This window comes from Mercenaria mercenaria, chromosome 12 (genome assembly GCF_021730395.1).
Source record: "Mercenaria mercenaria strain notata chromosome 12, MADL_Memer_1, whole genome shotgun sequence".
Taxonomy (NCBI): Eukaryota; Metazoa; Mollusca; class Bivalvia; order Venerida; family Veneridae; genus Mercenaria; species Mercenaria mercenaria.
The window spans coordinates 50,002,150-50,024,699 of record NC_069372.1 but is presented as its reverse complement, the minus strand read 5'-3'; the positions used below and the strand labels follow the sequence as shown (position 1 = coordinate 50,024,699).

The 22,550-nt window shown below is 32.8% G+C and overlaps 2 protein-coding genes across 5 annotated transcripts; one reads left to right on the top strand and one right to left on the bottom strand.

The window, feature by feature from the left end:
* Position 1: 1 nt before the first annotated feature.
* Positions 2-15,798, top strand: LOC123535025 (spermatogenesis-associated protein 22-like). Of its 4 annotated transcripts, none has more exons than XM_053520013.1 (11): positions 2-124; positions 2,217-2,264; positions 8,257-8,380; positions 8,559-8,654; positions 8,924-9,038; positions 9,169-9,512; positions 10,769-10,881; positions 11,216-11,345; positions 11,689-11,789; positions 13,058-13,098; positions 15,116-15,798. In XM_053520013.1, the coding sequence occupies exons 2-11, from the start codon at positions 2,253-2,255 to the stop codon at positions 15,264-15,266; spliced, it is 1,227 nt and encodes a 408-aa protein (XP_053375988.1). In that variant the 5' UTR covers positions 2-124; positions 2,217-2,252; the 3' UTR covers positions 15,267-15,798. The 4 variants fall into 4 exon arrangements, with proteins under 4 accessions (XP_053375988.1, XP_053375989.1, XP_053375990.1 ...); XM_053520014.1 differs by having other exon boundaries at positions 6-132; XM_053520015.1 differs by having other exon boundaries at positions 49-124; positions 8,206-8,380.
* Positions 15,799-15,934: 136 nt separating this feature from the next.
* Positions 15,935-22,338, bottom strand: LOC123535024 (ATP-sensitive inward rectifier potassium channel 11-like). The gene is made up of 3 exons (XM_045317537.2): positions 21,972-22,338; positions 19,274-20,363; positions 15,935-16,742 (listed from the first exon to the last, which is right to left on the bottom strand). Exons 1-2 carry the CDS (start codon positions 22,102-22,104, stop codon positions 19,279-19,281), a joined length of 1,218 nt encoding a protein of 405 aa, XP_045173472.1. The 5' UTR covers positions 22,105-22,338; the 3' UTR covers positions 15,935-16,742; positions 19,274-19,278.
* Between the last annotated feature and the right edge of the window lie 212 nt (positions 22,339-22,550).

Here is a 22,550-nt window from a genome sequence, read left to right as displayed (position 1 = left end):
TCCCTTAGATAGTCTTCCATGGAAAACACAAAAGTGTAAAAAGTGACGTATCGCGGGAGTTTTTAAAAAACAACTTTTCATAGTTATAAGTGGACCAATCGGACTTTAGTTCAAAACATTTGAAGTAACTGTGTAAATTTATTTTTATTTCATTTTTTTCCTCACTTTTCTACAAAGAACGTAAATAATGAGGTCATAAGAAACATTGTCGTCTGCTAAAGTGTTCCTTAAATAGGTGGACATGTTTGATCCATCTAATGGGAAGTTGAAAAAACTTTCCTGAACTTTGGGCTTTATTTTGCAATATTCGAATATAAGCATTGAGGCGGTAGCAGTAAACAATCGCTACCCCAATATTTTGATTTGAACATTTTGGCTATTTTAATCGTTGAAGACGCTTTTTAATAATACATTTGAAAAATAACTATTTTTCACTATAAGGCAAGGGATTAAAATTAGTCAAAGGCAAACAGTGACAGATTCTATATTTTTGAGAAATTTTATACCCTGTACTGTAGAAAGCAGAAAAGAAAGTTTTTTTAAAGACAATAATCAGGGCCGAAACTTGGAAAAGAGTTATTTTTTCTTTGTTTCGCGTTTGTGGGGGTGGGTGGGGCATGCTACTGAAAGGGGACCGTAATATCAGACCAGTAGGGCTATTATTTTCATAAAGTTTTCAACCCAAAAGCAGTGCAAACAAGTTAGTACATTTACAAAACTATCCCTAACTGTCTCAACTTTGTGCAAAATAATATTTCTCTAATGTCACACATTAATAAAATGAAAGAGATTAAGCCGTGTGTTGGACAAATCTTTTTTTCAGTTCAATTAACATAAATTTGTGAATACAGTATGTTTTTATTCATAAAATTCAGGCGTGGAAATTTTATCAAATAACAAATTAAAACATAGCTCTAGATCTAATGATTTTGTTTGATGTTTTTTGAGATATTTGATGAAAATTTGTATTTTCAGCGATTAGGCCCATCCTCTATAAATTTGTATTTTACCGTATCAATCATAAAAAACAGCACTGCTGCAATATTTTTGAAACCGTACCACAATCGTGCATAACTGTCTACTTTCAGAGTAAGGTGATAACTCACTTTTTCATGACAAATGGTTTTCAACCATTCTAAAAACTAGAAGCAGTTCCTCGATACGAACATAATTTGATCCGTTTGTCTTAGTCTAATGTCCGAATATTGGAAAAAGGTCCGTCTCAAAAGATCCGATATGGTGTTATTTTTGAATGGTAGCTAAAAGTTGTTCTATTTATATATAAATAGTTCGTATAATTACACGGGGCATTTTCCCTAATAATGTCAGTTTTATGGCCAAATATAACTTCTGATTGTTTCAGAGTTTTGCAAGTAATATAAATATATTACTTGTATGCTAACTAATTTTATAACAACCCATCAACCAGCTTAGCCAAAAATATAAATTGAAACTGGGAAACTATTTTGTGTCCAGTTTCACTTAAATGCTAAAAAACCGATTCTTACCATAAAATCAACAATAATCAAGATATTTTGTACATGAAAAAGTTTCTATTTCCACCATACAGGCCCAGATCCACACACACACCGAGTTGGCTGAGAAGTGACCTATTCTCATCAAAGTTGAACCCAACTATTTTGTAATACCCTCTCCCGTTCCTCAAAATCTAGACCACAAAATGCACCAGAGTCACCACATTTCGTACCTATATTTCATGGGGAGGCCCCTGACCCCTCCCCCCTTAAAGGAGGACCGGAGGCCACCCTTTCATACCTATATATCAAAAAGGGCGACACACTCCATAACACGAGCGGGCGGGCCCCTCCCGTACCTGCCCCCCCCCCCCCAATCGGTGCTGTGGTGCCTCGCCGGTGACGCCTTTATTTTATACAGGTGCCCCCTCCTCCTCCTCCTCCTCCTCCTCCCACTCCATCCGACGCCTCCAGCCCGAGGAATCCTGAGAATGTTATGGTAATAAAATTGCTCAGAAGAGGTGATTTTGATGCAGTTGAACTTTTAGGTCTGCACCACGTCAGCAATAAAATTGTGTATATGTTTGTTATAATAAACAATTATATAAACTATTTTTTTTTTTCAATTTTATTATCGTTTTTCGTTCATAAACTGTACAACAAGGTTCGGACTTCATTACTCATCTAGACGATTTTAAGTATGATACATGTGATGAAAAACAGCATCGATATGTTTTACAGGAAGAAATATCAGTGTGACCCAAAATCTTCTCGGAGATGCATCAAAATGTAAGTCTTTCTAAGTTTCAATTTTGTGTCGAATATAAGAATACTATTCTCTAAAATCACACAGGCCATAGCTTTATCAGATCAAGTGGTTCCAACGTTGTTTGAGCGGTGAATTTTACGCAGATCAGAGTGGCGAAATATGGCCGATACTATAATTTTCGGTCTTGTAAGTATGATTTAAAGGAATTTCTACCCGTTAAATAACGAATCAAATAAAAACGATGGGTGCACCTGAAGCACAAATGTATCCATCTTTTAGCACATGTGTCCATTTAGCTGAGATTGGTGCCGTTTAATCAAACACTTCTGTACAGTCCGGTGGGGGAAGGAAATTTTTTACAGTTTTTGACAATATCGAATCAAATATAGTGTTTATAGGGAAGTACTTAAGTAATAAGTAGTACTTAAAACACTTTTTATGTAAAGGGCTACCTCTTAAAACAAAGCATGTGTATTTTCACAGAATTATTTGGGTTTGTTTCTGAAAAATCGGCCTCCTTGAGCTCCTGGGTGTTAGCAACCACTTTAGGCATTCACAGTACTTCGCGCTTTTTAAATTGTCAGCCGTGTTATTTAGCGCCAACATTGAATCGTCCCTATTGTATTTAAGGGTTATGGTTAGGTATTACACAGGTTTGACAGTATACATTCTGCGTACACTGAATGCGGGAGATTTATTGCCGACCTTTATTCATTTGGTAAAGTCTTGTTTTATTAATCAAACGTGTCATTTTATCATTGTCTTCCAAAAAACATTTACCGTACATATAAAACAACAATCACTTCAGATATTCAATTGTTTAATCAATATTTCCCTCAGGTTAAGAATAAAATGTAAATATAAAAGTAACATGTGTTCAATACATATATCGTTTTTGCAGACGGCTGTATAGTATACGTTTGACCTTTCTTTGATAGCTCAACTCAGTAGATATAAGTCGAACAATCTTCATCGTGTCCTGGGCTAAAATTGCTCACTTTCGGGAAAGACAGGGGATAAATATCAGAAATAAGGAACAGCCAGACACACGGAAATGTTCCAGATAATGCGATGCTCAATACTAGTTGAAATAGTCTGCCTATATATCCAAAAAAGGGGCCTAGAAATTGCCTTTGATGGCATTTTTTGTTAATGCCCGACAGCCATGTTCATTGTTAACTTTATAAAAACTGGAAACACTTCAGGGGGGCTGTCGCCTTCTAAGGGTCATAGTAAGGTCACAGCACAAGGTCAAAGGTCAGTAAGTGCATTTTTGTTATAAACTTCAGATTTTCGCCATTTTTGCTTCTTTTTGATATAAACTTGTAATTTTTCGGTGATAATTATGAATTTGAGACGTAAAATAAATTATTTCGTGTAGAGTTATTGCATTTGAGACAGGCAAAATTAAAAACGATTAAACTTAATTCTATAGAATGAGCTTAACGTTTCGTACGCTCTGATATTTTGTTCATTTATGAAAGCTTTCTTTCTCATGTTTCTAAAACTTCCGTTTCCAGGCCAACAATTTTCAAAAAGGCTAGCTGATTGCCTGTATGATTGTCTGTATGAAAGTACAGGTAGAAAAATCTATGGCGCGTATTTTATAAAGACTAGTACAGTCAAACTTCGTTTGCTCGAATTCGGATTATTCGCTTACTACTCATGGCTCGAACTCATCGTCAGGTCTATATAATGTATACTTCATCTTGGCTTGTACATCTCGAACACATTTTGCTTCTCTCGAGTAGATTTCCGAGTGATTGGTTGGTGATAGAACCGGGTAGAGCAAACGTACCGATGTATCACGAAGGAATCTACTGATGTTATAAATGAAACAAATATCACTTAACGCTATTGTAGCCTTAAACGTGTAAAAATAAATATATTGTTAATTAAATTCAGTGCGGAATGCTAGAATGAACTACCCTTATATAAAAAAATCTTCTTACGCTTATATAAAAAAAGGAATAAACTTCATAATAGTCCCATTTCACAAGCTATAGACGTCTTAGCCTGACATATTCAATCGGCAGTATTTGTTTATTATAAATCCATCGTTTTGAATTTCAAATCTCTTCTTCATGCTCCTTTTATCCCACAGGTAGTTATTTTTACGCATTGTGTATCTCTTAGTTACTATCAAGCTACCATATTTCACCATTTTGATTAGCTGAACCATCATCTGTCAGTAATCATGAAAATACCGTAAGGTATAATTAACTTCAATATTTTACTGAATGTGCCTCAATGGTACTATAATGAAAAATTCTAAAGCAACCTTTCTGATGTTTTAACATCTTTATTTTTACATTTTTATTTGTAAAACATCTGAATGACTAATGTTTCAGTGTCAGTATACTAGCTTTGTTTTCACAATATTATCAAGGACATCCTGTCTGAAAGCAAGTGTCAAATGCGTAAATTGTTACGATCTGATTCGTTTCACTTTTTGTTTTGAACAGGAAGTGAGGGTGTAGAAGTAAAGCAACCAATAATAAGGATCAAAACAGAAATAGCTTGCTGAATGAAATAATGCAAATATCGCATTAAGAGCTTCGGTGATAGTTCTTGAAATGTGCTACTTAATTACAAAATTATTAGTTTTATAATTAATTATAAAATATGAGGATATATGTCTGACCGATAATAAAACAAAAGAAGAAAAAAATACAGCAAATCAAAGAAGTAGTGTACAGATTAACTAGTTGAAATCCTACGGATCTGTTCTGTTTTGTTTATTAACGTACACGTACTGTGTACACCTACATAATGTGACCAATCTTACAGTTATTCCTCTAAAATGGTCCTATGTAACAGCGTGGACAAATTAACATAAATATATATCATATAATGAATCATTACTAGTATTGAAATCACTTCTTTAGGAGCTGGAGAAGTATTTCATATATGTAAATGTTACTTTCAACACTATTTCAGTCATGTAACGGCGGTCAGTTTACCTAATTAGTGTTTCTGGAGTCTCTACAAGTACTTGCCCTTTTCCCCGCAAGTAAATGCCAAATTCTCCATATGATTCAGAAGCGAAAGATGAAATTACCCCTGACTATATCTATTATCAAATCGTCATGGAGAACATACACCTCTCCCGGGGATCGAACTCACGACATCGCGATCCTTAAATCTGCGCTCTACTTATTGAGCTAAAATACTTGGTTGTATACATGACAGTAAAGTGATTTTAACTGTTTATGTGAGTTTTGTTACACATTTATATATAATTCATTTTCCATTGTAGTCTTCTTCTTCAAAACCGACCATATTTTCTCTTTTGCATATATTTCTCAAAAGATAGGTGTACAATATGTAAATGTTCTTTTTATAGTCAGTTCAAAGCTTAAATTCAAATTAAATTGCTGCCTGAAGTGCAAGAAAGGCATTTGCATTGTCATTTTATTATCATGTACTCAACATCTCCACACATGACTTTTGTTTTTATCTGTGCCAAATTTTTACAGATTTTTAATGAAAATTGGACATATCGTTTATTGACCAGTTCATTTAAATAAACATAACAGTTATATCAATTGTGCGTACATTCGTTGAGCCATGACAGTTCAAATAAGGTAACCCAAAAAGAAAAAGTCACAGAATGAATGCAACCTGGTGCTGGTCTCCATGCGGCAAGTACTATCATCTGCGGGATTAAACAATTTTGTCATTAATGTGGTGTCATTAATCACGTCACAAACCTGATATAAAATTAACATGTTCATATTGAAAATATTGGCGGATGTTCCATTTCAACTAAACATAGTTGAACATTCAGAATATAATACTTTTAATTTCATTAAATTCATAACATCAAAGTGTATTGGCGTGATTTGGAATTTACTAATTATGTGACTTTAAATTTAAGGGTTACTTTATCGTTACCCTTACGTTTAAGTGAATTTAAATCAGTCTATGATTGTTTTTATTTTTTATTATAATAAAATAATCATTAAACACTGTGTAAATCATTCATTCAAATCTGTCAAAATTTGGTGTTAAAAGGAAAAAAACAGATGTGGAGTTAGAAAACTTGTTGAGTATATCATTAATATACGCACCATTTTGCTATCTTTAATACCTTTCATGTCATTTTCCAAAGTTCAGTGTTGACCTTGACATGTCTTTGACCTTGAAATGCCATTAACATAACACTTGGATACGACAATAACAAAAATATTTCTACAGTTGATCCACATATAAAGATTAGCAAACATGTCAAGTATAACACACTTTGCCATCGTATGCCACTTTTCCCAGATATATATTATTCTATATAATACAATATATATTATATATATTTTTATATTATCATCGGTTTTATTTACAAAAGACTGAAGGGCGTTGAGACACAATATTTAAACCAATTTAGATGGTTATATGAAAATAAAACGAGCGCGTAGCGCATAGTTTATTTGTAAATGCACTCATTTGACCTTTGACCCCATTATACTGTAATGAGGAACCCTAGAAGGCGACAGCCCCTTTTAAATTTCAAGTATGATCCTAAGTAACACTTTTATACTAATATCCGAGCATTAACAAAAAATGCCATCAGAAGTCACATTTTCCTGAGATATTGGCAGACTAAAAGGAAAACTTCATTTTAGAAGGAAAAAAAAAACAACTATTATTACATTTACAGGAAATTAAGCGTGCATTAATGGTAAAGATGGTGTCAACGTACATCATGGACGACTTTTTGTATGAGAAATAGAGCTCAAAAAGTAAGACACAGAACTGCATCCTCGCTTTATGTTATTGTCCGCAAAAATATGTTAAATGTTAGCGACCATAACAGTGTAAAAGTACAATATATTAGAAATGGCGTAGGGATCATTTTAATGATATAGAACGCTCTAAATTTATTATTGTGAGGCTCTATTGACTTTTTAAGACGGATAAGACTTCGCAAGTAAGACACAAAACGGTATCCACTTGATTGCGTTGCGTAGCGACCCACTCGAAACTGCGTTGCATTAGGTTTTCGACCGATTTTTCAGAAACAAACCCTAATAATTCCTTGGAAATACACATGCTTTGTTTTAAGAGGTAGCCCTTTACATAAAAAGAGTTTAAATTGCTATTCATTCCCGATAAACACTATATTTGATGCGATATTGTCAAAAACTGCAAAAAAAATCCTTCCCCCCGCTGGACTGTACAGAAGTGTTTGAATAAACGGCACAAATTTCAGCTAAATGGACACATGTGCTAAAAATGGACACATTTGCGCTTCAGATGTACCCATCGGTTTCATTTGATTCGTTATTTAACGGGTAGAAATTTCTTTAAATCATACTTACAAGACCGGAAATTTATAGTATCGGCCATATTTCGCCATCTGATCTGCGTAAAATTCACCGCCCAAACAACGCTGGAACCACTTGTTCTGATAAAGCTACGGCCAGTGTGAAAATAGTACCGTCTGAATTTAGATACTTGTATTAGGTTTTCCGCAAGAAAATGTTAAATCAGACGTGTAACATCAGAATAACACATCCCTACTAAGACTAGCACAGTCAGAACATAGATATTGTTTTCCCGAGAAAAAGGTTAATATTACCCATGTAATATCATGATGGCACACCCTTTAAATAATATGTTCTCAACCTAGATGTCATGTTTTCACAATAGAAAATGTTAATATTACCCATGTAACATTGTGATGCCGCATCCCTAAAATAGTACAGTTAGAACAGAGATATTAGGGTTTTCCAAAATTACCCATGTAACATCATAATGATACACCTCTAGAAATAAACAGTTGAAAATTTTTCCCAATAATAATTTTGCTATATATTGTTTTTGATTTTTTTTTCATTTTGCCATCTGTATTATGTTCAGTACAATCAAATAAATATTGCATGCATATGAGTGTGTTTGTCTGAACCCGTCAACCTCGGCAATACTTATATATTATATAATATCTTCGGACTACAATTTTAGGCTATGTGAGCAATATTAAAATAGAACTACTTTGCACGTACTTTTGTACAGAGCCGGGCGACACCTGCGTCTATGTTAAACTACAGGAAGCGTCCTCGACAAACTGGCATTTCTGATCCCCTGGCTGGACAATTTGGATGTCGACCTGGACCATCAGGAGCAGCTGGGTACTCTGGTATGTTGCCGTATTCGCTGTGTCTTATTTAAACATCTTTCAGTTGTCGTAAATCGCGTCATTTTGTTTTTCTATTTGGACACACATACTGCATATTTGACTTATTCCAGTCTCAGTTCCTTACTTGCGGACTTAAAATTCTGTCGTGTTTTGTCTTACGTATAAATGATTGTTTTAGGTCTGATGCCTGTTGGTGGTTTCGGTCAGCAACACAGAAATTATCCAACATCTGGAAGAGGAGCAGCAACCTTTAATAGAAACACTTCAAATAATGGTCACATTTTCTTTCGTATATTAAAAATATCTTTATTTTCGCATATTTTGGTTTCAATTGGTAGGAGTAATTGTTATACCCGTTGTATAAATTGTTGTTCAAGTAAGAAGAAGACTTAATAGTATGTAAAATAAAGTATATAAATGTTAGAGCTCAAAAGAAACGACAATTTCAGAAATTAATAGTGACTACCGACATGTAAGACAAATTCTTTCCTGTAAGATTTCCACCAGATGTTAGATGTTGCTTATATTGTTTAAACATTTCAGCTTACAGCGACCCACCAGTAGGACGAGGTTATCAAGGTGTTGTTCAAAGAAGCAACGTTCCGAGTACATCGGGAACATATCAGCAAGGTGTCCGTAGGAATACTGCCCAAAATAGGTACCTGGAAATATACTAGTATATTCTTTTCGCCATTAGTATTTCACATGAGAAATGAAATATGGAAGTTTTAACAAATTGTTTATCAATACAATACATAATGTAGTCTTATGTTATTTCCTCTATACAGGAGTATTCCATCTGGCAGCGGACAGCCATCCACACAAACATACAACACAATGCCACAAAATATCCGCAATTCTGCACATTCTTTTAAGCAAGGTTGTCCTTACAACGAAGGTAACTCTACTAGTGGATATGGAAGAGGCAGGGGAGTTCACCAGAACAACTGGAACTATGGGAACCAGCAGTACAACAGCAGCAATGTAATGGGAAACAGCACAAGGGCTACATCTTATGAACAGACTGTTGTCACCACAAGAAACAGTCAACAGCAGCAACAAAGAAACAACTGGCCGAATCCAGCCAATCAAAGAATGCAGTCATACAATATTTATCAATATAACAATAGAGGTAAAATTAACAATTTTATTCGTGACAATGCCTACATATGTTTGAAGCCATCATTGAACTAAACAGCTTTTTTGCCGATTTTCTTCATTTCCTGTTTAATTCGCTGTCATATAGTATGTTCCCTTTGCTTGGATAAGAATTGGGATTTTGTCAGACAAGTGTATTGTACAGGGACATAGTGAAGAACTTGCTAGACCTGTTATATGATTGCAATAGAATAGGTCAGTAGTAACCAATGTTAACATTACACTCAGCTGTAACTTGTGTTTTCTCGATTATAAAATGGAAAAAAAAGATTGGGGACAAAATATATTACATTAGTGTTATACCTATTGTATGTGCAATACTTAGCTTTGGTGTAAATTTTCTTCAGTATAAGGAAAGTTACAAATAATTACCGAAATTACTAAGTCCATATGTATTGTTATATAGATTTTAAAATATATCCATATATATGCGAAAATAAATTTATTGGAAGTTAAACAAAGTCAAGCGGGAATCGACGTATTTATGTTGTGTCTGTCAATGTATCTTTGTACATACATATTTTATGTATATCACATCAGTATGCACATAGCTATTCAACCTACGAGAATTATTACAGACCAGTAAACATTTACTTTAACCTTTAGCCTGCTGGTGGCAAGTGGTTTTGCCTTTGCGACCAGTGCAGACCAAGATCAGCCTGCACATCCGTGCAGTCTGATCATGGTCTGCACTGTTCGCTATTCAGTCAGTAAATTTTCTTGGAACACCCCTTTGAATAATAAATGGTAGTGCCCAAATTGAATGATGGACCAGTCCATTTTAGAAATTTAGCAGGAAAAAGGTTAACAAGTAATATATCCACATGCATAACTGTGTTATAACCATTATACCGGTATTTTGTGACATTGCAAATTAGCTTAATAATAGTTTCAAAAGAAGCGGAATAATAGTTTCACATAATGTTAGCCGATCCCGTTATAAACAGAATTTCAACATGTCAGTAGTTACAAATTTTACATTTACTGGTCTTGCGCTTTCTCGATTATTAGAGCCGGATAAAATTGTTGACAAAATTGTTGGTTTTGCAAATTAACCTGCTGTATGTTCAATAGTTTGCTTTCATATAGATTGTCATAGCGTTAAAAACAGAAATTATCTTCCTCTATTTTGATAACCTGGAGAAATTTTTCAATATTATTGATATCAAAGAAGATATAAAACTGGATAAAATAAAATATATAAAAACACAGACATGTCACCTTCTACAGGAGTTACTCATAATGAGGCTGAGGATATTGCAGACGAGTGGAATAATAGTTTCACAGAATCAACTTCTATGTCTGGACAAAGCACAAATAAAGTGAACAAAAATGTAGTAAAGGTGTTGTATTACGATCTTTGAAATTACATTTGACGGAATACCTTTTCTCCAATGTAACACTGTATATTTAGCAACTCTTCATTTTTTGCACTTTTGTACCTTGAGTAAGATATGTTACGGCTGTAGGTGTTTCCTCCTTATCACAGTTGTTAAGTGTATGCAAGATGAACAGAATGTTTTTAAAATAATTATATTGTTTACAATAGTTTGTTTTCATTAAAAACGTGTCTTGATTTCCACCTTAGATTCTTTAAGCGTCTATGTTTGCATAAACCTGGATACAGAAATTAATTGAATTCCTCCTGAAGAATAACATCCCATTTTTATCTTTAAGCCTAGTAATGCAGACAAGACAGCTCTGTCAGAATTGAAGAAAAGTCTACATTTACTGACGGTGGATATTGCTGGTTTGAAGCGATGGAACAAGTTCAAAGACTCTGTGCAGATCATGTTTGAAGTGTTTGGTATGTGACACTGTGTGGTCTGTTTGATATTTCAGCTGTTTCAACTGTAGAAATGCTCGACTACCTCATGTATTTATTCCTTACTCGGTTACATCATTGTGAAAATGAATACCGGGTTCGATAAGAGCATCTTCTAACAAATGTTTGAATTTTCTCTACTTTGTTCATTCTCAGTGGCCAAAAATAAATGTTTATATGCATAATGTAGCTCCAAAATCAAATCTGATAAAACAATTCATATAAAGTAAGTTATATCAAAAGCGCCTGTGCTTCAGTTGTGTCGTCTATTAAACGCCGGTTTAATATTTTAAGCACTTAACAAATTTAAACGCCTTTTTTGCAGGTCAATTAGATTCTGCAACAGCTAGAGGCACCAGTGATAGTAAGGAATTTTTAATCAGAGATGAAAAGAAGAATGAAGTAACGTGCGTCTTTTACGAGATCGTAAGTTTTGCGTACATGACTTTTAACAGCTTATAAACACGTCCTGATTTTATTTTGATATGCAAATCTTTCCATTCTTAGAAAATGATATACAGATTAAATGACTGAAGACAGTGAAACCTTGTCGATTTTTGTACGTTTTCATATTCATTTGTCAATTCAAATATTTTCTTACGTCTTTTTGCATTTGCATTCGAAAATAGTAACGTATCGTTATTCTATTTTTTGTTTGTGTTGTCGAAATTAGCTGCTATTTCAATATAGAAAATCGAAAATAAATCAAATGTCCTGATTGATTAAAATCGATTTCATTCAAGAATTGCAATTGATCCTATTGATATATTGGGTAATTAGTTCTCAAGTACAAAGTATCATTTTGTCATTACAATAAGATATTGATCTGAACACGTCCATCAATCAGATACTAGCATTTATGGTGATTTTATATCGATCACCTAAGGTCACAAGTGTCCTCTTGAAAACAATACCAGTGTTTATATGTCTTAATTACATTTCATAAGTCAAATACCTGACTATCCAGACTATAAACAAAGAAAAATACTGCATATCGCTGCACAAACGTACAGAATACATGTTGCGCAACGAAATAAATAATGCACCGCCATTGTAAAACTCCTTTCTATTGAAGACAGATTGTTGAATCAGCAATTGAAATGAATCGAACAGTTCTGATGGTTCACGCGTTTTAAGTATGGTAGAATATGTTTTGTAATATATTTACAATTTTGTACAGCCTTCCAAGAGCCTAAACCTGAGTAACAATTTTAAATTAAGCTGTAAAACAAAAACATTCTGACAAGTCTAACGGCATTTAAAGATTTAATACTGATAGATACTGTACCATTTATATAAATTTACAAAAAAAACTTGAGAAACTTGCAAAGTCTGCTGTTATGAAGACATGCCAATAACGAAACGTGGCTGTTTACATTATACACAACAGGGAATTGGAAAATTATCGAGGACGAAAACTCAAATACTTTAAAACTGATTGCGAAACATACAAGTCGTACTTTCAATAGCTCATATATATCAATAAAATTGACTTGTATTTTAATATTAACAAAATGCATCGATATTTTTTATACCGTACGTTTATATATGTAATGTACTTTTTCAAAAATATTTTTACGATCTTTTCAACTGTTAGTTATAAGAGATTTTACATGATTTTGCTTGATAAAATCACATAAAAGATAAATTCGGAACAATGAATACAATCCCAAGAAACATTTATTTATTTCCAGGATCGTCAGTTGTCGAAGATGACCCGAGGCCAGTGGTACAGGTATGATAAGATGTCATACAATATCACTCTATAGACATAATTATACTTCTTTTTTTATATAAACATACTGTTTTAAGTTAAAAATTATGTATTATTAGAATTTCTGCCAGTACGTGGTCTCCGTGTTGTTTTTTTCTGGTCTGTTGGGATCACGGAGTCTTTTCAATGTTGCTGTATAGAATTCAACTAAAGCCGGTGTAAGAGCCGGAGAAATGTTGTACATCTTATTTCCTTTACTACTGAGAGCAAACTCATTCAAACAAAGTCTGCTACATTTTCCCTGCTTGTGTTCTTTCCTTCCAAAAAATCTTACAATAGTCTTAATTTCATATTGTCATGATTAATTTGTACTATGGTTCGTATTTTACCAGTGAGCATAATTAACAAAAGTCGACAGCTATGGCCTTTTGTTTGCTTCTGAATACTAAATGTGCTGTAAATAAAATTTGTTAAAAATATCCTTCTAAAGCATAGAACTGAACTAAGCAACGTAATAGCAGACTCGGTGCGATTGAGTCTGTTCATGAGAGGTAAATAAATGTGCAACACCCCTCACGTTCCCTAGCACCACCACGAGCGGGATTCTATTATAGTAAAAATGAATATTCTCCATGATCCAAAAGTACTAGAAAGTATAACAACTCTGAGTCAAAGTACATGGAAACTTTTCACAGCCGCTCACGACGCTTAAAGACTGCTGGTGTGAATGTTGATAAAATCTGTGAAGCTAAGAACGTAACCAAGCAACATAACAACAGACTCGGTTTGACTGTGTCTATTCATGAGAGATGATGGAATGTGCAACACCCCTCACACACTCTAGCACCGGCTTAAGCGGAATTCTTATATAGTAAAAATGTTCTCCCTGATCCGAAAAAGACAAGAAAATTTAACAACACCGAGTTGCAGTATGGAGAAACATTTTACAGCCGCAACACGGCCCCTGTAATAATTAATACAATCTTTGTAAAGCTATTTTGCTCACCCTTGGTCCATAATAGCGACAACTTATATTGAACTTATTTCAGGCAACAATATGGAATATTTTTGGTAGTGTTTTGCAAACTAATGAAATTAATTCACTGTTGTTTATGTCTAGAAAAAATGTGTAAATTGATAATAAGGGTTGTAGTTTAGAGAAGAAAAGCTGATATGGTTAAAACTATGGGTTCTCGACGTCTCATGTCGAACATTTTACAGCGTTAGTCGACCACAAAAAGCATTTATTTTTCAATTTGTCACGTTTGATAGATTAAACAGATCGACGATAAATACTATTTCTTTGATTTTTAGACCATTACTTAAGCAAGAGATGAGTCATTTACCTGATAAAATGTCTACCAAGGTTTTCTAATCGAACCATTATGCTTTGTTTTTCAACATATAAAGTTTTATACCAGTATCAATAAAAAGAGAAATATATCATTCAGTTGTACTATCTATAAATTTAACACTTGGCAAAGGCACATAGATTCATTTTGAAAGTTTCAGTAACTTCAAATTATCTGTTTGAACTGTTCAAAAATGTGGGATATAGAGATATCCTATTTAATTAAGGTTCTTTTTAGCAGATTCATTTAATTTTAATGCTTTGGTATTTTTGAGATGAAGAATTCTGTTTGAAAATATCTTTGCTCATTTCAGAATGTTTATAGTCATGTTGAAAATCCAGTGAAGGAAAAATGTCATGCCAGTAAATATCTAGATATAATTTAGAAAATTTCATTATATTTTTGAAGATTTCACTCGGAAAGAGTCAATATGACAAGAATTTTGAAATTTGATAGTCCTTAATTTTCGTACATGTATTGGCATTTGATAGCTATATATTGTTATGTGTATTCTATAATGTTCGTTTCCGATAATGTAGTTAGGGTTGAAGAGGTAGTGTGTGGCATCAAAATTTGCCAAACCGCGTTTTGAGTGAATTCTTCAAACATATTATAAAATGTATATAACCATATTATTCAAACGATTCCCAGATTTCTATGTAGTTATTAGGTGTTTTACATTACAGACTTGTGGGAACCTATGACGGAACAAAAGAAACTTTTATGTGCCTGTCAATCAGACCGTTAAAGCCAGCCGAGAGGAATCTAGTGTACCCGCTTACAAAGAAAAGCACGGAAATAATGTGCAAACTAACTCGTAATATGAGAGAATCATAAACCGGTCCACACTAGGATTTGAGGAATCGAAACAATCTAGACTGAATGGGAATTGGACTCGAGAATATAGCTGTGTCCGAAGACCATCCCAGATATAGTACACGGATAGATATGAATCCAGTGTTGAAAATTAAATAGTACTTGATTTTCTAGATGCATAAATTATGAACATATGATTTTGGCTCCTTGTTTGATATTTAAAACAGAAGTAGCATTGCTCTGTGCATGAGCTAACATGCTTTTTTTTCCAGTAAAGTGAATAGATCTGACACCTAATTGGTATTTTTCTAATGATGCAACATTGAACGTTTGTCTGATAAAGACCAGCTTTTCCTCGTCCATATGCATATACTCGCATCACCACATTATCCTCATAGTATTGTACAGTGCCTTTCTCCGAGAAGGAGATTACTCCATATTGCTCTTTTAAATGGCCTAGAATGATGTTGCATTGAAAATTATACCATCTTTCACTAACGTTTTGTTTGAAATTCATTGTTTTACAATTATAAAATATAATGAAATAACTATTTGGATATGTTGTTTTTTCTTCCCAGTAAAATCTCACACACTTCCTTTTTTAAAATAATGTGTTATCTTAAAATGACATCGACTTTCCAAAAACTGCATTTAGTCTTTAACTGTTAAGGAATTTACTAGAGCCAAAGAGCTGTGAAAATAATAAAAAAAAAATGTATTTATACTTCTTTGCTAGAGCATATGTGAGGTAAACAGCTACAAAACTTTTAAAACATCTTGGAACATAACCTACGAGAACAAATTCGCCGCACTCTCATCTTGATTTTGTGGCGTAAAATCCTTATTGATATGTAAATTAAGTTAGGGATTTTTACGTTTTGTATCCTGTGAATTAAAATTAGAGAAACAACATTTTAAAGTTATACGACATTTACATTATTAACGAACATTTTCGGTCCTAATAAATCTACCCTTTTAAATAAGAAATCCAAGATCTGTTCAAATGCTACATGTATATGTATTTAAAGATTCAACGATTAATACTAGTTCTCAATATCAATGTTTAGTTATTGCTGAAAGCAAATGAAAAATAAAATCAAAGAACATCTTGGTCCTAATAAATCCATCTTTTAATTGAGAATTGAAAGATCTGCTCAAATGGTACATTTATATGTATTTAAAAATTCAACGACTACTAGTATTCAGTATCAGTTTTTAGCAATTGTTGAATTTTAAAAATACAACATTTTGAACACCTCTTTTATATGGCAATTTTTATGGCTGTCATTTTCATTCATAACGAAAAGGTACAAACCAATTATTATTTTTCAAATTTTATTCACAATTCATATTTCATTGTTACACAAGAAATGAAAAAAAAGAGCATAAAATGTACAAAAATATATACAAAAAGAATTGAGTTTTTTTTTATCGGACGTTCTCTCTTTGTGTGCCATTAAATCTTGTGGGTCTTATGGGTGATCGCCGATTGGACATCTGAAATAGATAAATAAAAATAATTATTAAAACTTTACCACTGCAACACTCGTGTTTTTATCCGGTATTTGGTTTCACTTGGTTTTATCAGGAAGGTCTAACACGTATCGGTCGTTTCAAGCTTTATCAAACATATACATAGAATTATACAAAAAAACATTAGTGTGTCCTCCATTTTTAAATTACAATTGTGTTTCAGTTTTGTTGCTTTACACTTTTTATTGTGTTGTATGAAAGTATGTAACATTGATTATAAAGAAAATCTTTATTTGGTTGGCGGTGTTTAACCCATAGATATATTAAATTATAAAGAAAAATATACCAAAGTTACACTTATTTATTGTTTGTATCTGGCTTTATTTCGGATTTAAATTAACTACTTTGACTATTGTTTATTTGTAAGAAAATAGCAAATAAATTATAAAAGTAGTATGTCATTATTTATTCGATATGGATCGGCTTATTTTATTTAGAGACGATAAATGAAGTAGAAATAAAAATGCTATGGTATTCAATTACATTATTGCATGCTATTTCCATTTCTTCTAGTACTGCCCATTTTTAACGCTTGTATTTTCTTAAATTTTAAAAATTATTTATATCTTTATTTATTTCTGATCTACTAATGTTTAATGTTAAATGTTCTCCTTTCCATGTGTTGTTGAACTGCATCGATCAAGCAATGAATCCAATCCATTTTCTTTTCCTTTCCTTTCCACGAGATGTTGAACTGCGTCGATCAAGCAATAAATCCAGTTTAGTTTGAAGACTATATCCAACTGTTTCAATCATCCTGTCCTTGATGTGTCCATGATCTGTTGACAGAAGTAAAAACCTATATTGTGTCGTTTTCTACAATTCTGATTTCACTACAATTGCAGAAACGGACACAATACGGGATTTACTCATTTTTAGCGGGGATTTATTCATCATCTCCTTCCGTCTCCTGAAGTTCTTCCGTGCAAAGATGATGCTATCCGTGTGTTGGTTTCACTCCTCTTCCGTTCAGATGTTTCCAAAATTTGGAACTGTTAACTATTGCTACATCCGTCTGACAAAGCGGTCCTTATTGATCCATATTTTTTCCAGTAGGTAGTTTTATGAAAACAGTTACTATTCATCTTGATTCTATGAATAAAATTTTGTCCTAAATTTAACGGATTTAATTGCTAAGTTTAGAGATATACTTTGTTATTGTCACTGATTTTAATCTATTCATCTGTTATTTTATTTATCTCACTATTTTCACTATTCTATTTTCATAAAATTCTAATTTTATATAATGTTTTAAAACTTTGCATAACGTGTGTAACTAATTTATAACAACCACAGTTGATAGTATTATTTGTTCATAGTATATTACATTTTCTTCTTCTTTTTAAATCCTGATATATATGATTTTATTTTCAATTTGCCCAAGACTTTATACTATTTATTTTATTTGTTCCAGCGCCAGTGGAAGTTAGAATGTATCTAAATGATTTCAAATTAATCTTTAAGTTTAGCGTAAGCTCATCGAAATATAAAAAAGTATACACAATTATACTGTCAATAAATAATTCAAAAAGTGCACAATGTGTAGATTGTAATCATTGTAAAAAATATTGAAAGACATTAAAACGCTAAAAGTTTAAAAGCAACATCTGGTATATTTTTCAACTATTTTTGAAATTGTGTTGATGTAATTTTAAAATTTTAAAATTATTCGCTATGTAAACATTTTACACTTAAATAAAAATGAAGAAACAAAATTAATATGCACTCGAAACCAGCACGACAAAAATAATGATAGAATTCCTTCAGAATATATCAAATTAGAACTGAAAAACAAATACTTGTAAAACAGGTTCCCCAAAAAAGAAAACACTTTTGAAATAAGCTATTTTATTAAAGCAACTATACCTAAGAAATACAAATCCGTATAGCAATACAGTCCGACACTTACTCAATGTAAAATATGACTAAATACAATGATTACAGATCATATATAAGGGATCAATTACATAACATGACTGATCGAGACAGTAATAAAAGTAGCCGGACAAAGGTAATAAAATAGTACTTTTACGACTGTACAAGGCTTTGAACTCTTAAAACAAAGCGTGAAAATTGCATTCCTACATCATAATAGTGTCCAAAATGTTAATGTCCAAATTTTCCGACAGCTGAGTAATGTAACAATCATAGTTACTTGTCAAAATACATAAAAAACACATTGTAATCGTTTAAACTGCATGTTTTGATTAATCAGTCGACAAAATATATAACAAAGCTTGAATTAATTCTGTTTTATTTATTTTTAGTTCGAAATGAAATTGATAAAAAAAGAAAAATACTAGTACTATTTTCTTTCTATTTTGTATTCTGGTATTTCAAAGTATTTTGTTATTTAGGGAATCGTTGTTAAGTATTGATAATCTTTGATCTAGTGACAAGTTCCACAGATCACACCAAGAAAAAACTGTCATTTACTTTGCATCTATAGGTATCTACAGTTGAAAAAGTAGACTGATTAAAATTGTGTAACTTACTTGAATTAAAATCTGTTTTCTGCAAGACTTTCTTTTAGATTTCGGACGAGACTGCTTGTTTCTCTCTCATCGATGTTGCTCAGGGACTCTTTGTGTGAAACTGCTTTTCTCAAAACAGGCTTTCCCGTATCATCTCCCCTCTCTAGGTTTCCAGTTCCTCTTGTCAGGTTGTGGAATTGTTTCGCGCTGCACTTTGGTGTGACACATGGCACTACGTCATCAAACAGTTTGAAATTTGCGCGCCATTTTCCATGCTCGTGGTCAAATTCTACAATGTTCTCAAATCTATATCCCCATAGAATATCTTTGGATGTGTATGAAGTTCTTGCCTGGCAAATTTCACCTGTGGATTCTATCGTGCCCTCTAAAATGACGACAATTTCAAAATTGTTGGCGTGCAAAATGTCTTCTGGTTTCATATTGTACAAAGGACTGTCTTCGTTTATTTTATGGTTGAGCACAAGAGGCCAAATTAAGAATACTCTATCGTCCATACCGTGAGCATTAAATTCCATGTGATGCTGAAACAATGGGTAATGGACCCCTTCCGCAGAAACTTTGTCTTTTATGAATATACCGTAGCATCTCGTGTCAACGAGATGCGATTTTCTCAAGTCTCCGAGACGTACCTGAAGAACCAATTCACCTTCTTCCTTGACGATAGTTGCTACACTGCTGTAAACCAATGTTTTTCTTCGGTTCTTTGGACGGGCAACCTTCACCAGCATGAAGCCAAGGAGAACAGTCTCCAATAGAAAACCAACTGTGACTTGTAGGTAAACCAACGGAAGAACTCCCATGCATTCAGCATCCGGCCATACGGTTCCGAACCCTATTGTGGTTTGGGTTTCAATGGAAAAAAGAACTGCATCCGCAAAGTTCCTCATATTGTGGATACAAGGGTAGTAACCTTTCTCTCCATAGTGCGCGAAATCTCCATGCGAGTATGCAATAACATACCACAGTATGGCGAAAAGCAGATACGTTAACATGAACATTGCACAATAGACGATTAACACATATCTCCATTTCATGTCAATTAGACTCTGATACAAGTCCATGAAGAATCTCTTGCTTCTTTGACCCATACCTGAAAATAGAAAACAAAATATTTTTAAAACCTTTTCATAAATAGAATGACACAGATTTTCCCCTTGTTAAATGAAATAAGTCAGAAATTCATTTAAAGGTGGTGAATCATATTTGAGTAACGTTAATGACATTTTCTGCTTTTCGTATATATTCTGTTACAGATTTATTTAAGGAATGAAAATACCCATTGCATAGAGTTCGATCCCTATTAGAAATATATAGTTTATTTATTTTATAAACTGTTGTAATAACCCTCTTTAATATGAAGGTATCTAAAAAGCTGAAAATGTCTTTTTATTTCAATACAATATAACTTCTAGATTTGCATTTGATAGATACCATATATCAACAATCCGAACCAAAGAGCAAGTTTTAAAACCATGTGTAACTTCTGAATTTACTTTTATCATAATTTACCTTGGTTGTGCAACCAAGGGGTGGTAAATATATTTTTTAAACTTGCATATGTAATGAATTTCAGCTAAATGTAAATTGTTATGAATTTCAGCTAAATATAAATTGTTATGAATTTCAGCTAAACAAAAATTGTTAAAGCAGTCTTTAACAAATATTGTACAGTAGTTCCTCAGGCAAAATATGTTTTTCAAATCTATACTTATGCTAAAATAACTCTATCTTGGTTGAGTAAGAATAATAGGATAACTATTTCTTTTAAAACTACTTCTAATGAAAATGTAACTTCTGTTACATAAAAATAAAAAATGAGCAGATGCTGAAGTTTCAAACAAATCCATTACTTGACCAAAATCTTTCACCACCTTTAAATTAGGTAATAGCTTCTAGAAATTTTACAATTCAGTAATTTTGGAGCAAATGTCTTCTGAATAATAATGATCTATAATTTGTAAAAAGGAATACAAATCCTGAAAATGGTGAACAGAATTAACTTGTCTCCTGTACACGTATATCATTATGTATTTGAATAGAAACTCAAAATTTAAAATAGTTATGACAACTGTAATGTGTTGTTCCAATTTTGCTAGCGTTTTAAAATATCATAAGATATAGATATATAAACATAAGGGCATATTAACATTCAATATATATTTCATAGAAAGAAAATAAAGTTTACTTTCGTAATTACAACATTGGTGCACTGACAGTCACTAGATACTAGTTCATAACTTGCGGCATAGTTATATAACTTCGCATTTATTATTTAAAAAAACAAAACAAAAAAGCTCTGACACAGTAGAAATTTGCACCATGGAGACCAGTAATATCAGTTTTAACTGATATGAAATGTAGATATTTGTAGTGCTAAAACGAACCGTTGACAAGCAATCGATCCCGTTTAACACACTTAAAATTTTATGAAATATTAGGTGGGGAAATGCATTTTATGATTTGCTATTTCAGGTTTAATATACAAAAGAATGACAGCAAGACAGCATAAGCAATTGTGACAGAGCTCGCATGAAATGGTTCAGAAGAAAAACCCTTAAAACGAAATAAGCTGACCCCGACTGTTCTAAAAAAAAAGAATCGGTAAAAGAAGGAAAAACGTGTTAGTGAATTATTTAAACTACAATTCGTCATATTAAAGCTTATTTTCGATAATATACCGGATTATAAATTAACTTACCTTTGTATGAAATTCTATACTGTCCTCCCTTCCGTACCAGCGCTGGGCGGCCCATCTGATAGCCCCGATGAAGTTTTCCATCCTGAGACATTTCAGGAAATTCAACCATTTGAAATCTTTCTTGCGTTTTCATCTTTTCAGTCTATACACAAATATATTGCACAATTTAATTTTGCTTAAGATATATTTAAATATACAATCAACGGTAAGTCAAGGGAACGTGGTGTCTCCTTATAAATTTCCAGTATTTATTAAAGTCATATTTATGTTTCGACTGTAATTATTAACTTATATCTAACCAACTTGCCGAATGCTCAGTTCAGATTAAAATAAATGAAATTTTCATTTTCTTGAAGTTAAAGTAGTGGAATGGGTATAAATATACTAGTGTTCAAGGGCTATTAATCTTGCAGTTGATATATTGACATATTTGATCTACGTCGAGTTTGTACCACTGTCAATTGTTTCATGTTCAAGGGACAAGAAAAAACTTGAATCAATCACTGGCAAACGTTGATAATTGTCAGCAAATAAAAAGGTAATAATGATGAAACTGTCAGGTATTGCTGTAGCTATCAA